The following is a 12,119-nucleotide window of genomic DNA, read 5'->3' as shown; positions in this document are numbered from 1 at the left end:
ATACATTAAGATGATAAAGCCTTCCTGAATAGAAAGGTTTTTAGGCCTGTTTTTAGGGTCTGTGCTGCACTCAGATGGTTAGGAAGGCTGTTCTACAAGTGTAGTGCAGCAGAGCAGAAGGCTCGACTCCCTCCCTCCCCCAATGTTGCGGAGCTTAGTACTAGGAGCCCGGAGGAGGAAGCTGCTAGCAGATCTGAAGGTGTGGGAGTGGAGGTTTGTGGTGTGATCAGTTCCTGTAGGTAGGGAGGCGCATGTCTGTTGATGCGTTTGGATGTGAGTAGCAGGAATTTGTTGTCAACCCTTAAGGAGACGGGGAGCCAGTGCAATGAAAACAGAATTGGTGTTATGTGTTGGTGTTTTTGCTCTCTCATTAGGATCCTGGCAGCGCCGTTCTGAATGTACTGGAGTTCCTGGATGCTCCTGCCAGGGATGCCTGTGAAGATGCATTGCAGTAGTCCAGTCTTGAGGAGTCTGTGAGTGAACCAGGGAGCAGAACATAAAAAATTGACCATACGTGTCTTGACATTTATACACCAAGAACATCTGCTGTAGTATTTTCTTCCTACACTATATTGTAGGTAATAATAATTTGGAAATATTTTGTTCTTAATCAATAGGCTTCTCCAATTAATGCTTTTATATTATTAAAGTAACCAACTATAACCAAATATGTAATGTAACCCTAAAACAGTTCAGTTTTTACAAATGATCACTGGGAACTAAATTGCTCTCTCCTCTCCTTTCCACTGCTACTTGGATTTGTCAAACTTGATAAAACTTGATGTTTGTATCGATAAACTACTACGACTGAGATTTGGTTCATGATTTTTTTTTTTTTTTAAATTATAACCGCTACGTGTTCACACTGGTTTCAGTCTGAGGTTTTGTGAGAAAAACATTCAAAGTAGCTAATGTGATGTTTATTGACTGTGTATAATACCTGCTGTCATTACGAATTGAGTTAGCTCTAAACTAATTATTTCAGTATTTCAGTAATTTAAGCTATATACTTCATGCATCAAGCACCGAACTCACTGCCACGTCACATATAGAAAAGTAGCACTTTTAGCTGTTTTCCTAATTTAAATAAATAAATAAAAATGAGGACAGCAATACTGAAAATTAGCAAACCTCAGCCTTGAGGTTTCTTTCATTTTTACATGAATGTGCACCCCCTCTGACTTCTGGGGTTTCCCTGTTGAAGCTTTTAAAGTTGGAGATGGAAAATAACCAGTGAAAGTAAAGCACAAAAAATCTTGTAGTTTGAGAGAGTCTCAACCTCTGCTAATATTTCATCAAACACAGTCAACACTCTGGCACTCTGAGGGACTATGAACATAAGCAACCAGCTCAATGAGAAATGTTATATTTGTTATATTGGTGGATTTTTTTTTTTTTTTTAATGTGAAGGGACCTCAAGATGACACTTTAAAAGGTAGACCATATATATTTCTTGTCAGTTCCGCAACAGTGAATTCTATATATGTTGTACATTTGTGATGTGGTGTGAAAATGTGTATGTGTTGATAGTCTTTTACTGCAATCCACTGTTTCTCCGCTCCATCAACACATTTAGAATTACTTTAATAAAATAATCAATCAGGCTGCTGTGAAGTCACGGTCAGCATCTTTTTCAAAGTAGAAATTGATGTCACACTGTATGCTATGTAATGGGTTGATCACTTGGTTATCTGCTAACAGCAGCATGTTTAATAAGAGCAGGTGTTCAACATACTGATGTTTAAGGTCAACTGAATCCTTGTGGTGAGGAGAAACAGGTTACTGAAGTAGGACACCAAAGTACACAAACTAATGTTCAAAGTGTCTGCATTTACCAAAATACAACCAAACTAGGTCATTGGCCTCTTTAAGATGTTTCACTTCACACAGCAAAGATCACTTTAGTCGAATGCATTGCATACGGTAAGTCATCTGAGGAAGATGTAACTTCGATGGTATCTCTGCCTGAAGGCTAAATAAAGGAACACAGACCGCATGAAATTCTGGTGAGCTTTATCTTAACATATCTACCAACGTAACTTCGTTTGTAATGTTTGTTGTATCTTTGATAGAGGACAGTAACACAACTGCATTGATAGAGGAGACAGACGTGCAATGGATTCTAAATCTCTTATCATGCTGTGTAATAAACCAAATGTACAGATTTGACACACTGCATGTTAATGTCAGTTGTGTCAGCAGGTTAATGCAGTGACATAAATGTCATCTCTCTTATCAGCCATGGTGCATGTGTCACAGAGCTACTCTGACTGGAGCTACTTGTACTTATGTAAATGTTATCAGACAAAAACTTGCATTTGAAAAGATGAGAAGTTCAACAGAGCACTGTACCTCCTCCTCGTGTTAGCCAGAACATCTCCTGTACACCGATGGCTGAGGTGAGTTCCGAGTTAGGAAATTCCCATTAAGTAATTCTGTCAAAAAGAAATGTGCTGATTTATAATAGGAATAACTTTTGTTTATAGCGGCTGAGTGGGTTCTCTGAGATTAACAAAGATGAGCTGAGATGAATCTCTCCTCAACCATTTGGAAATGCATTACTACACTTCTCCTACTTTTTTCCATCAAGTGTGAGTATTACAGTATCTGTCTATCTGTCCACATTCATTTTACTATTAGACTGTTTCTCTCTGGTGCAGTTCAGTCCCTGATGCAATGTGAAAACTGTATTACAGTTTGGTAGCTGTGGTGGTTTTGAGTTATAAACCCTGTTTTTGCAGGTCTGACCACAGTGGTAAGTTAAAAAAAAAAAGTGTTTCAGTTTCTTGAAAAATCAAGTACTCAAGGAAAGAAACACATTTTTCCTTGACCCTCTCTTTGTAAATGCTCTACTTCAAAGCTAGCAGTAGAGATTGGCAGGAAGAAAAATGGGAGGAGATGGGACAGTTTTTGATGCAGGTCCTGAGTCAAAGAATTGCATTCCTGACAGGATTATTGCACAAAACTGTATTTCACAATGCAGCAGTTATTCATATGTCAATTTTAATAATTTAATCTACTTATAAAACCAAATATATTTTGATGTCTCTTTCTCAATCTTGGGCTCAAGTGCTATGAAAACCTGTGTATCTTACTTTTCTGGACAGGGTGCCCTCTGCTCCTGGCTGGCTGCCATCACTTCATCGCCCATGGCTACCTGACAGTCAAGCCAGCCCCACCCATCCTCATGGGTTCAAACCTGACAGTGTACTGCCACATCAGTGAATGTAAAGAGGGGTAGGAATGTTAGTAATATAACAATATAATGATATAATACCATAATGTGTTCTGTCTCTATGCTTATTTTAAAAGATCATTCACAGATTAAAAGACATGTTATGTTAAACATATGTTTTATGTACTCCCACATTCCTCATGAGAATAACTAAAAAGTTTTGTTCATGCAGTTGTGTTACTGTCTTCCAGGACCAGAATATCCCTGGAGGTAAATGGTGAGACTGTGGATCCTGGGAAGAGAGTAAATTGCACTACAATGATATTCAACCTGTCCAGTGTCAAGATGCCGCTATCTGCTGTGCTGTGCAAGCAGAATCATCAGATCGTCAATGGACTGGACCTACGTAGTGGGCGTATGTAGAGTTGGTTCTCTCTATTTAAAAAGAAAAGAGAATATTTGAGGAGAGTTTACATGCAAATACAAAATTACATACAATCAGACAATACAAATTTACACATAATTAGTCTTTGTAAAGTACTTAATAGTCATCATGGTGATTTAAATGTTGCTAGGGTGTTCTGGGTGGTTGCTAATCTGTTTTTTTAGGTTGTGTTTAGGTGGTTGTCAGGGCATTTGGGGTGGTTGCTACGGTGATTCTGCTTGGTGATCAGGGTGTACTTCATTTCTGCTAGTTTTCTGTAGTCACACATCAGTCTGAGGAGATCCATGCCTGTGTATGAGACTAACTGGTGACTCACACCTGGCCAACACCAGTCACAGCTGTTCAAACCCGTTTGTTCTGAAAGAGAGAACAGAAGCAGTAATGTTCAAACAATTCAAGTTCAAACTCGTACTGGTACCGCCTATATATGGATGGACACCTGACATAGCACAGCAATAACATTAATATGTGTTCAAAAGTATCAAAAAGCCAGAAAAAGCATAAAACTTGATTTCTCAAAAGTTTGGTGGTAAATTTAAAGTTTGAATGACATTTACATCTTAGATTTTGAAGACGCTATAGAACCCTTAAAGGATTTACATGTTTCCCAATTAGCTCATATTATTCTCACTAGGAGAAAGTCATAGCGCACTATTTGTCAATGAGCCACATGTTTCCATTTATAGGCTACTGTGTGTGTATGTGGGAACAGTAGTGTGTAAAAAAACCACAGGTGAAAGATAGTATTACTTTGCATTTCTCAGCAGTCACATGAAAATAGCCATGACAAATTTCTTTTGATTATTTTTCTATTTTTTCCCCCACACACTGCCTTTGAAAGTCCCTCCAGATAAACCCGAAAATATTATATGTGAAACAGCAAAGAAGTCTGACTTAGTAAACTGCATGTGGGAGAGAGGACAGGAAACACATCTCTCTACTACCTACAACGTTTCACTCAACAGGTACAACAGGTACATATATATATATTCATATATATGCTTTTGACCTCAGCAAACCTAATTTTTAATGCATGTCTTATTATCAGAGAAAATGGGACCCACATTCATTTAGATCGTATCCAGGATGCTAAAGAAATCTCCATACCACGAGCAATGTTAGCTGATAACACTAAATACCAGTTGATCATCACTGCTTACAACCTCTTGGGAGCATCACAGTCTGATCCATTTACTCTCTGCATAAAGGATATAGGTAAGTTCTCACTTCTGTAACCCATAAACACATATCTTTATGAATGAGTGAATATCTATGTACATAAGCATGCTTTCTATTAGATTTTCTTTATCTGAATTATCTGGTATTCTCTTGAGGAATTAATCATCCTGTGAACACTCAATTGTTCCAACATCATTTTGACTAATTTTACCTGGCAATCAGGAAACTATCTCTCTATTTTTCATATATTTCTTTGAAGTGAATCGTTTCACTCCTGCCTCAGCTCACCTTTGTGGCTATTTCAGTGAAGTTTTGACGTCTGTCACAACAGCCCTCACCTGTTGACTCATCACAGATTTATTCATTGATTTTGAATGATTTGGCTGCAGTGCACTACACACAGTCACTGTAACTTCTGTACAGTATTCTTACACTATATATATATTCTTCTCTTTTGTAGTTATACCAGAGACCCCTCATATTATGCAGATACAGTTTGGGAATAATTCCATAGCAGCTATGTTGCAGTGGAAAACTGAGTCCTTCCAGCATCTCAAGTCCTGCGTCAGGCTCCGCAAAGATAACGGCTCCTGGGTAAAGTGATGTTATGACATGTTTTTTCAAACAACAGTCTCTACTAAGCAACCGTGATGTTTTTTGTTTGTTTGTTTTTTTGCATCAGCCTTTATCAGGCAGTGTGCAGGTGATGTTTTGATGTTTTGCAGGAAGTGAGGGAGGGAACAGAGCTCAGTGAGGGTTTGATACAAGTGGATGGCCTGGAGCCTCTGACAGAATATGAGTTCCAGATGAGAACATGTAAGTCAACATCAGGACTGACACATACCAGCACATCCAGGTGGACCTCCAGCAGAAGGTCACTCTGCAGCAAATGGAGCCCATCTGAGAGCATGAGAAGTCCCGGAAGAGGCAAGCTCACAACATTAACCTCAAAATTCGTGCTTATCATGTAACAGAAGTGATGTGAATGTGATAATTTTTGAGTTTTTCGTCACTCATACACAACTTGTGGTCAAATTTATCTTTAGGCCCATCTCAGCAGCTGCATGTGTGGAGGATATTAGGCAATCAGACGACAAATGCACAAATGTTGACTGTTTTGTGGAAGGTAATGTGTCATAACTATGCACTGGCTCTGGCTTTTATATTGCTACTGCTGATTTTGTAACACAAAGGTACAACAAATACCATCTTTATAAGTGATTTAGTTATACACAGAAACTCTGATTACTCACCAATGAAACGTACTCGTTGGATGTTGTAGAGAAATAAACCTTTAGTGATGGATGGACTTCTTCCCCCAGCCTCCACCTCCGGAGGATTACAGCGGCAAGGTGCAACAGTACAAGATCTTCCTGGGTCAGAAACAGGAAGAGCCCTGCTCTGCTTCTCTGAGCCGGTACTCAGTTAGGGTGCCATCAGAGGTTCAAGCACTGAGTGTCAGTGTTGTCACCTTGTATGGAGCCTCTCCACCAGCTGATGTGCCATTCAGACACTCAGGTACAGATATATTACACCTAGAAGACAAAACTTAGTTAAACAAGGTTGCTCAATAAAGTGAAATCCATGTTGGTGTCTCACTGTTTAGGTGTGCTTGGACCTGCTCTAAGAGAGCTGGCTCCTGCAGCTAACGGCAGTGCTGTGCTTGTCTCCTGGACGGGGACTGAACACTGGTCAACATCTGGAGGAGAGCTGTTGTACTATGTGATAGAATGGACGAGTGTACCTGTGGCAGAGCTGCAGTGGCAAAAACTGGACAAAGATCAAAAAAGCACCTCTATCACAGGTACAGAACATTTAAGATTCAGGCACATGTTCACACAAAAACACATATACATAAAGTTAAATAAAACAGTACGTGTTGTATCAGAAAAGCCCCTGAATATTCTTCCCATAACTAGATTTATGAGTATAAAAGACAGAAGGGCTTCAACTAAGACCCAGCATTGGCCTCTTGTGGGCAGATGGTGTATTACACCATGAACTTGATATTCTTAACACAGCTGAAGCCAAAATTCATAAGCAAAGTTGAATATTTGTGAAATATAATCGAGGTCATGCTGAAAGGGTTTAGTTTTCTTGTATTGTTTCAGGTCTGACTGCGGGTGTGCGGTACAATATCTCTCTATATGCTGTGACCAGCAGAGGTGTTAGTGCTCCATCATCCAGCCTCGTCTACTCCAAAGAACAGAGTAAGATTCATATATTCAAGATGCCCCCAGAACAGTTTATCCCAAGAATTTTAAATGTATAGTCAACATCTGAGTTTAACATGTGATAAACTCTCTCACTACCCTCTCTCCATCTCCTTCACTGTATGTGTTGCAGAGCCAGTGTCTGGTCCCCACATGTCAGTGCTGGTCCATGAGAACGGGCGGATCCTGATCCAGTGGGACGAGCTGGCTGTAGATCAGCGGAGAGGCTTCATCACAAACTACACCATCTATATCAAGACGCTACACTTCAGCAACACAGAACTCAGAGGTGAGCAGATCTGTCCTTGTATGTAGGCTGTTTTATATCCATAAAATTAATTATTTCTGCATCAAGTCAGATTTCTTATTCTATGAGCACCATAAACAAAATCCCTCTGTCCTCCATGGGGTGGCAGCAAAATCTCAGACAGTAATTTTATAACCTGAATTATCCTGCAGTCAGCCCCATACCTGGCTACATACTAATAGAGATAAGTGAAAAAATATGTATTCTTGTTATTTGGATCCAAATACATTACATTTATAATCTTTGGTGCTTAACATGCTCTGGTAAAATAAATTTACTTCATGTTTGGAGGAAATACAACTTTGCTGTGAGTCGTTTCCTGTTCTTGAACATCAAGAAGACTGCTTTGGGGTTCATTGAACCATATGTTTGCGTGTGTACTTTACCTTGGTCAGACCAAGGCTGTCTAGCACGCCCATGTGTATCCACATGTGTGGGAAATTATACTGTATATGTCGCATTATGCATATGTTGTGTCTGAGCACACCTAACTGTTACATAATGGAAAGTGTGCAACCAGCATTCCATTGATGCTCCCCTCCCACAAAGCTTCAGTGCATCAGCAGGGTTTTTTAGCTCTCACTTCCAGTAACGTGGTGAAAATCAAGGGTTATACTGCTGATGCTTGTTTTATTTTTTTTTGTGATCAATTATTGATTGTAATTTCCACACAACAGCCAAATACAATAGGCACAACAGTGACAATATAAGGGGACAGACTACAACAACAAAGACAATCCAGCCATTGGAGCATTACATATATTACAGCATTGATTTAAAAAAAGTTTTGGGAAGTAATACTCATTTTTGTAGTCTTAAAAAGCCTGACAAAGTTTTAGACAATGACTGAAGAATGTAGATGTTCAGTAGTGAGCACGTTGATGTTTCAAACACTGGTTGTCATCATTTTCACCGTGTCTTCGGTGAATCATAGAGTTTTCTAGAACTAGCTTTAACCACAAACAGGATGCCATGTGGCTACATACACACATGCAGTCGTAAGGCAGTTGCTAACCAGCCACAGTCATACATTATTTCTGGAACTCCATAGTGAAGATACCTGAGAATTTACCTTTTCCTCTTTCTGGTGTGACATGTATGTACGTACTGATCGCCACTGCTCTTCCTTTAAGTAATTTCGTCTGACCTTTTACTCAGAATTACTTGATATCTTATTCTCATGATACTTTTGCAGTTACTTGCAGTATATCTGAAAACATAATTCATTGTCAGCATGTGGTGATAGTCTAGTCTGTCTGGTGATAGCAGTTATAGCTGCAGCACACTAATAAAATCATGAAAGACATGAATATTCATGTTCTTAGGCTCTCCAGCAAGTTCAATTTCTAAAGACAAACTCAGGGTGGAAAATTAGATGATAGGGCATAGAACTAAACATTTTCCATATCTGACAAAACAATCTCACATCAAGGTCCATTTAGAAGTTGTTCTGGAGCTTTCAAACGTACCACGAGTTTGCTCAGTTGTCATGGAATTGCAGATGTTCAGATTTCCATTTCTCTGAGCACTTTAGGGACTTCATGCCCATGTTGGCTTAAAAGTTGAGATTGAAAGTTCATTCTGGACCTTGGTAATGATTGTTCACAAAACACTCATATCACAAGGTCCATTTAGAGATTGAGATTGTTTGTGTTGTTTCCACGGTCAAAACTGATTCATGTCACTAAAATTCTACATAGTATCATGATCACTGCAGCTGCTCAATTTCAGTAGTTATTCTTGCCAATATTTGCATATTGTGCTACTTTCATAAAGACAACCCTGATGGTCATTTACTCCTTTCTCTCCAGAGACAGTTTCTGCCCTCGGCCCCAGACAGTTATGGCTCAACTGTTCTGAAGGAGCTCTGGGTCTCCAGCTGACTGCATCCACCTCAGCAGGAGAAGGACCGCGGGGGAATTTGATCTTCTCTCAGCCTGCAGCCCCTGCAGGTCAGTCACCTGCTGCCATGCTATTGGCCCACTTATTAAACCTGTTAAACCCGTAAAACTATTTTCAAAATTTTCTGACAGCTACTCAACTGTTGTGTCTCTCCTTCCTCGTCTCCTTTAGTTGGCACAGTGATTGTGATTGTTTTCATCATTGCCTTCTTCATAGCGATCATAGCCAACCTGATGTGCTGGAGCTGTGTGAGAGAAAGGTATTATTGAACAATATTTGTGCTTAAATGTGATTGTTTCATCAAAACAGACATCATCTATTATATATTATATTCTGACGATAACCATAATTTTCATTTCTTCAGTCTCTCGTGACTGATTTTGAGTATGCATTAGGTTTTGTTTTACTAGTAATGAGGATGGATACCTCTGTGGCTGATTTCATGAAATGTCAAACCACAATATAAGCGTATGAACCTAAAACCGCACGATTAACGTGAACAGAAACCTAAACCCTGTAGCCAAAGCTGTATTAGTTTTGGACAAAGCACATCAATGTGATCAGTGGTTTTGGCTGTGGAGATGCTGATTTTGTGCATCATGCATTTTTACATTGTCAGCATTAGTAATACACACATCAAATGAGTCAGTGGCAGAATAAAGCAGAAATTTACTAAATGACTAAATCTGATAATAAACTATTATTATCAATACTGGAAAACACTTTCAACACCTAATTGTCGTTTGATCTCAGGATTAAACAGAGATGCATATCTTGGGGACCTTCCTGGCTTGTTGAAAACTTGCCAAAGCCGGGACACAGTAATGCCATCAGACTGCTGGAGGTAATTAAAGCAAGCTAATGAAGCTGGCTGTGTTGACAGTCATACTTCCTTCTTTTTTCTATGAGCTACTATTATCACAAGCTCCAAAACAGCAACTGCAACAACTCCATGAACACCAGCAATAAGACAAGAATCACGTGCTAGCAAAGTCATAAAAAAGAGAGAAACCAGTTTCCTTCACTGCTCTCAATACTACTACAATAAAATTTTGAAATATGATAAAAATTGTACATAGTCTCTAGAGGTTTTACTGGTCTGGACTACAGTAGGAAGTGGGGTCAGTTGTTACTTCCTGCTTTCACTTTGCAGCATGCAGCTACTTTGTTTTGATGTCAACAACTGTGAGCAACTGTGAGCTCCTGTTAGTGAATATTAAAAATATTTTTGTTTGGTCTCCAGCAGGGCGGAAGTGAACCATCATTCTCATCCACCCAAATTGACCCTCCGCTGTCCCCCATCAGTCTGGTCTCCCAGGAGGACAGGGAGGATGTGTACCCCATTGTCCAAGTCGAAGCATCCCAGGTTGGATCAGCAACCCAACGACCTACAGTGGAGACGCCTTTACTGGAGACCAATCCCAAGTCTGCTGACAGCCAGCTGGAACATGTCTGCTACAAACCGCAGACTGCTGCATCTGCTCCACAAGAAGAGGAGGTGAAGGAGGCCGAAGAGGAGCAGAGGGACATGCCAGCATGCAGGGAGGAAGACAGGTGTTTAAATGTATTCGGAGAACTATTCGGAGGCTTGCTGTCCAGTGTGGAGGTGGATTTTTCCGATTCACCTCGTGGGCTGACTCTCGGCTCTGTTAATCATCTTTTGTGGCCTAAACCTCCTGAAACAGCAAATGTTCTGAATAAAGGCTTCTTACTTGGGAGGAGGGGGGCTGAGAGTAATGTGGAAGTGGATTCCCCCTCTGTGGATTTACAACAGGCTGAAAGAATGACTCCTGACCAGGTGGACACTTGTTTGTCTCAGTATACAATTGAGACAGCACTGACTGGTGATTACTTCCCTCAGGTTTCTGCTGTCAGAATCAATACAACCTGCGACACACAGAGGTAGTGGGGACACAAACAGGACAATCTGCACTACTAACTTGACTTTTAAGAAAGCATTATCTCAACATCACTTCACCTCAAGTGATGACGTCTTTGTGTGTGTGATCAGAGAAAATCCTACTTCAGGTGATCTGTAACTGCAATCAGCACTGTTAAAAAACAAGTTATTAAATGAATTAAAAAATGTAATGAGTTTGATTTAAGCATGTAGAAATTCCTTACTATAATAACTTTGTTGTGACACCACTCTCTATTAAGACTTAATTAACTTATGGTTTTGTCAGTGTTTAATTAATCATTTATTGATGCTTTAAAGATCAGTAATAAGTCATTCATGAGGACGGCATTTGGGTTGCTGTGTTGTGAAAAATCCCTTTGGCTGGTCTATACTGTATCCTCCTGCAGCTGAACTTTCTTTGTTTTTCTATTGAGCTCTTTAATACACCAAGAAGACCGCCACAATGGATACACTTCTGGAAAAGACCTGTTTCAATGTTCATATAAGCACCTGACTATTGTTCTAAGACAGACTTGAAATAACGTGAAGCTATCCTTTAATAAAGTACCAGTTTCTTACTTTGTAATAAGCCATCAGGTTTGTGGTTACAAATGTTAATAATTCATTACTTATGTTTTTCCACCACAATAATTCATCAAGTCTGCAGATATAACTGTTAATTTTGATTGTTGATACATGGATTTTTATATAGGGTAAGTGGTCAAACCATCTATTGGGGGGGGTCTTCCTGATTAATCCAAGAGCTAAAAAAACAGACTAAGCTAGTGTCAAGATGTGCCAACTAGGCCTGCAACTTCCAACTGTTTTTATTATTGATTGATCTGTTGATTATTTTATCGATTTGTTGTCAGAAAATTGTGAAAAACTATGCTTTGTTTCCCAAAGCCCAAGATGATGTCCTCAGACGTCGTCTTTGGTCCCGATCAACAGCCCTCAAACCAAAGATATTCAGTTTATTATCATAGAATAGAAGCTGG

General features: G+C 39.6%; 1 protein-coding gene and 1 long non-coding RNA gene across 2 annotated transcripts; one reads left to right on the top strand and one right to left on the bottom strand.

Annotated features, from left to right (window-relative positions):
- Positions 1 to 344: 344 nt before the first annotated feature.
- LOC137188044 (uncharacterized) lies at positions 345 to 3,173 on the bottom strand. Its single transcript, XR_010929319.1, has 3 exons — positions 3,096 to 3,173; positions 2,353 to 2,435; positions 345 to 471 (listed from the first exon to the last, which is right to left on the bottom strand). It is a non-coding gene; the product is annotated as an uncharacterized lncRNA (long non-coding RNA).
- Positions 2,306 to 11,477, top strand: il23r (interleukin 23 receptor). Its single transcript, XM_067597412.1, has 17 exons — positions 2,306 to 2,399; positions 2,487 to 2,591; positions 3,108 to 3,237; positions 3,427 to 3,590; positions 4,462 to 4,585; positions 4,669 to 4,835; positions 5,260 to 5,393; positions 5,525 to 5,726; positions 5,846 to 5,925; positions 6,122 to 6,317; positions 6,406 to 6,603; positions 6,911 to 7,009; positions 7,146 to 7,301; positions 9,131 to 9,271; positions 9,393 to 9,480; positions 9,975 to 10,065; positions 10,465 to 11,477. The coding sequence occupies exons 2-17, from the start codon at positions 2,528 to 2,530 to the stop codon at positions 11,125 to 11,127; spliced, it is 2,697 nt and encodes an 898-aa protein (XP_067453513.1). The 5' UTR covers positions 2,306 to 2,399; positions 2,487 to 2,527; the 3' UTR covers positions 11,128 to 11,477.
- The last annotated feature ends 642 nt before the right edge of the window (positions 11,478 to 12,119 follow it).

The sequence above is a fragment of the Thunnus thynnus genome, chromosome 8 (assembly GCF_963924715.1).
Source record: "Thunnus thynnus chromosome 8, fThuThy2.1, whole genome shotgun sequence".
Classification (NCBI taxonomy): Eukaryota; Metazoa; Chordata; class Actinopteri; order Scombriformes; family Scombridae; genus Thunnus; species Thunnus thynnus.
This window is presented reverse-complemented; position numbering and strand designations above follow the sequence as displayed.

What these genes read in the sequence shown, in the direction of transcription:
- il23r (XM_067597412.1), top strand. Translation starts at nt 2,528, where the DNA reads ATGAATCTCTCCTCAACCATTTGGAAATGCATTACTACACTTCTCCTA. An exon ending in TACAACGTTTCACTCAACAG is followed by an intron (nt 4,586 to 4,668) that starts GTACAACAGGTA and finishes TCTTATTATCAG; the next exon opens with AGAAAATGGGACCCACATTC. An exon ending in TGTTGACTGTTTTGTGGAAG is followed by an intron (nt 5,926 to 6,121) that starts GTAATGTGTCAT and finishes TTCTTCCCCCAG; the next exon opens with CCTCCACCTCCGGAGGATTA.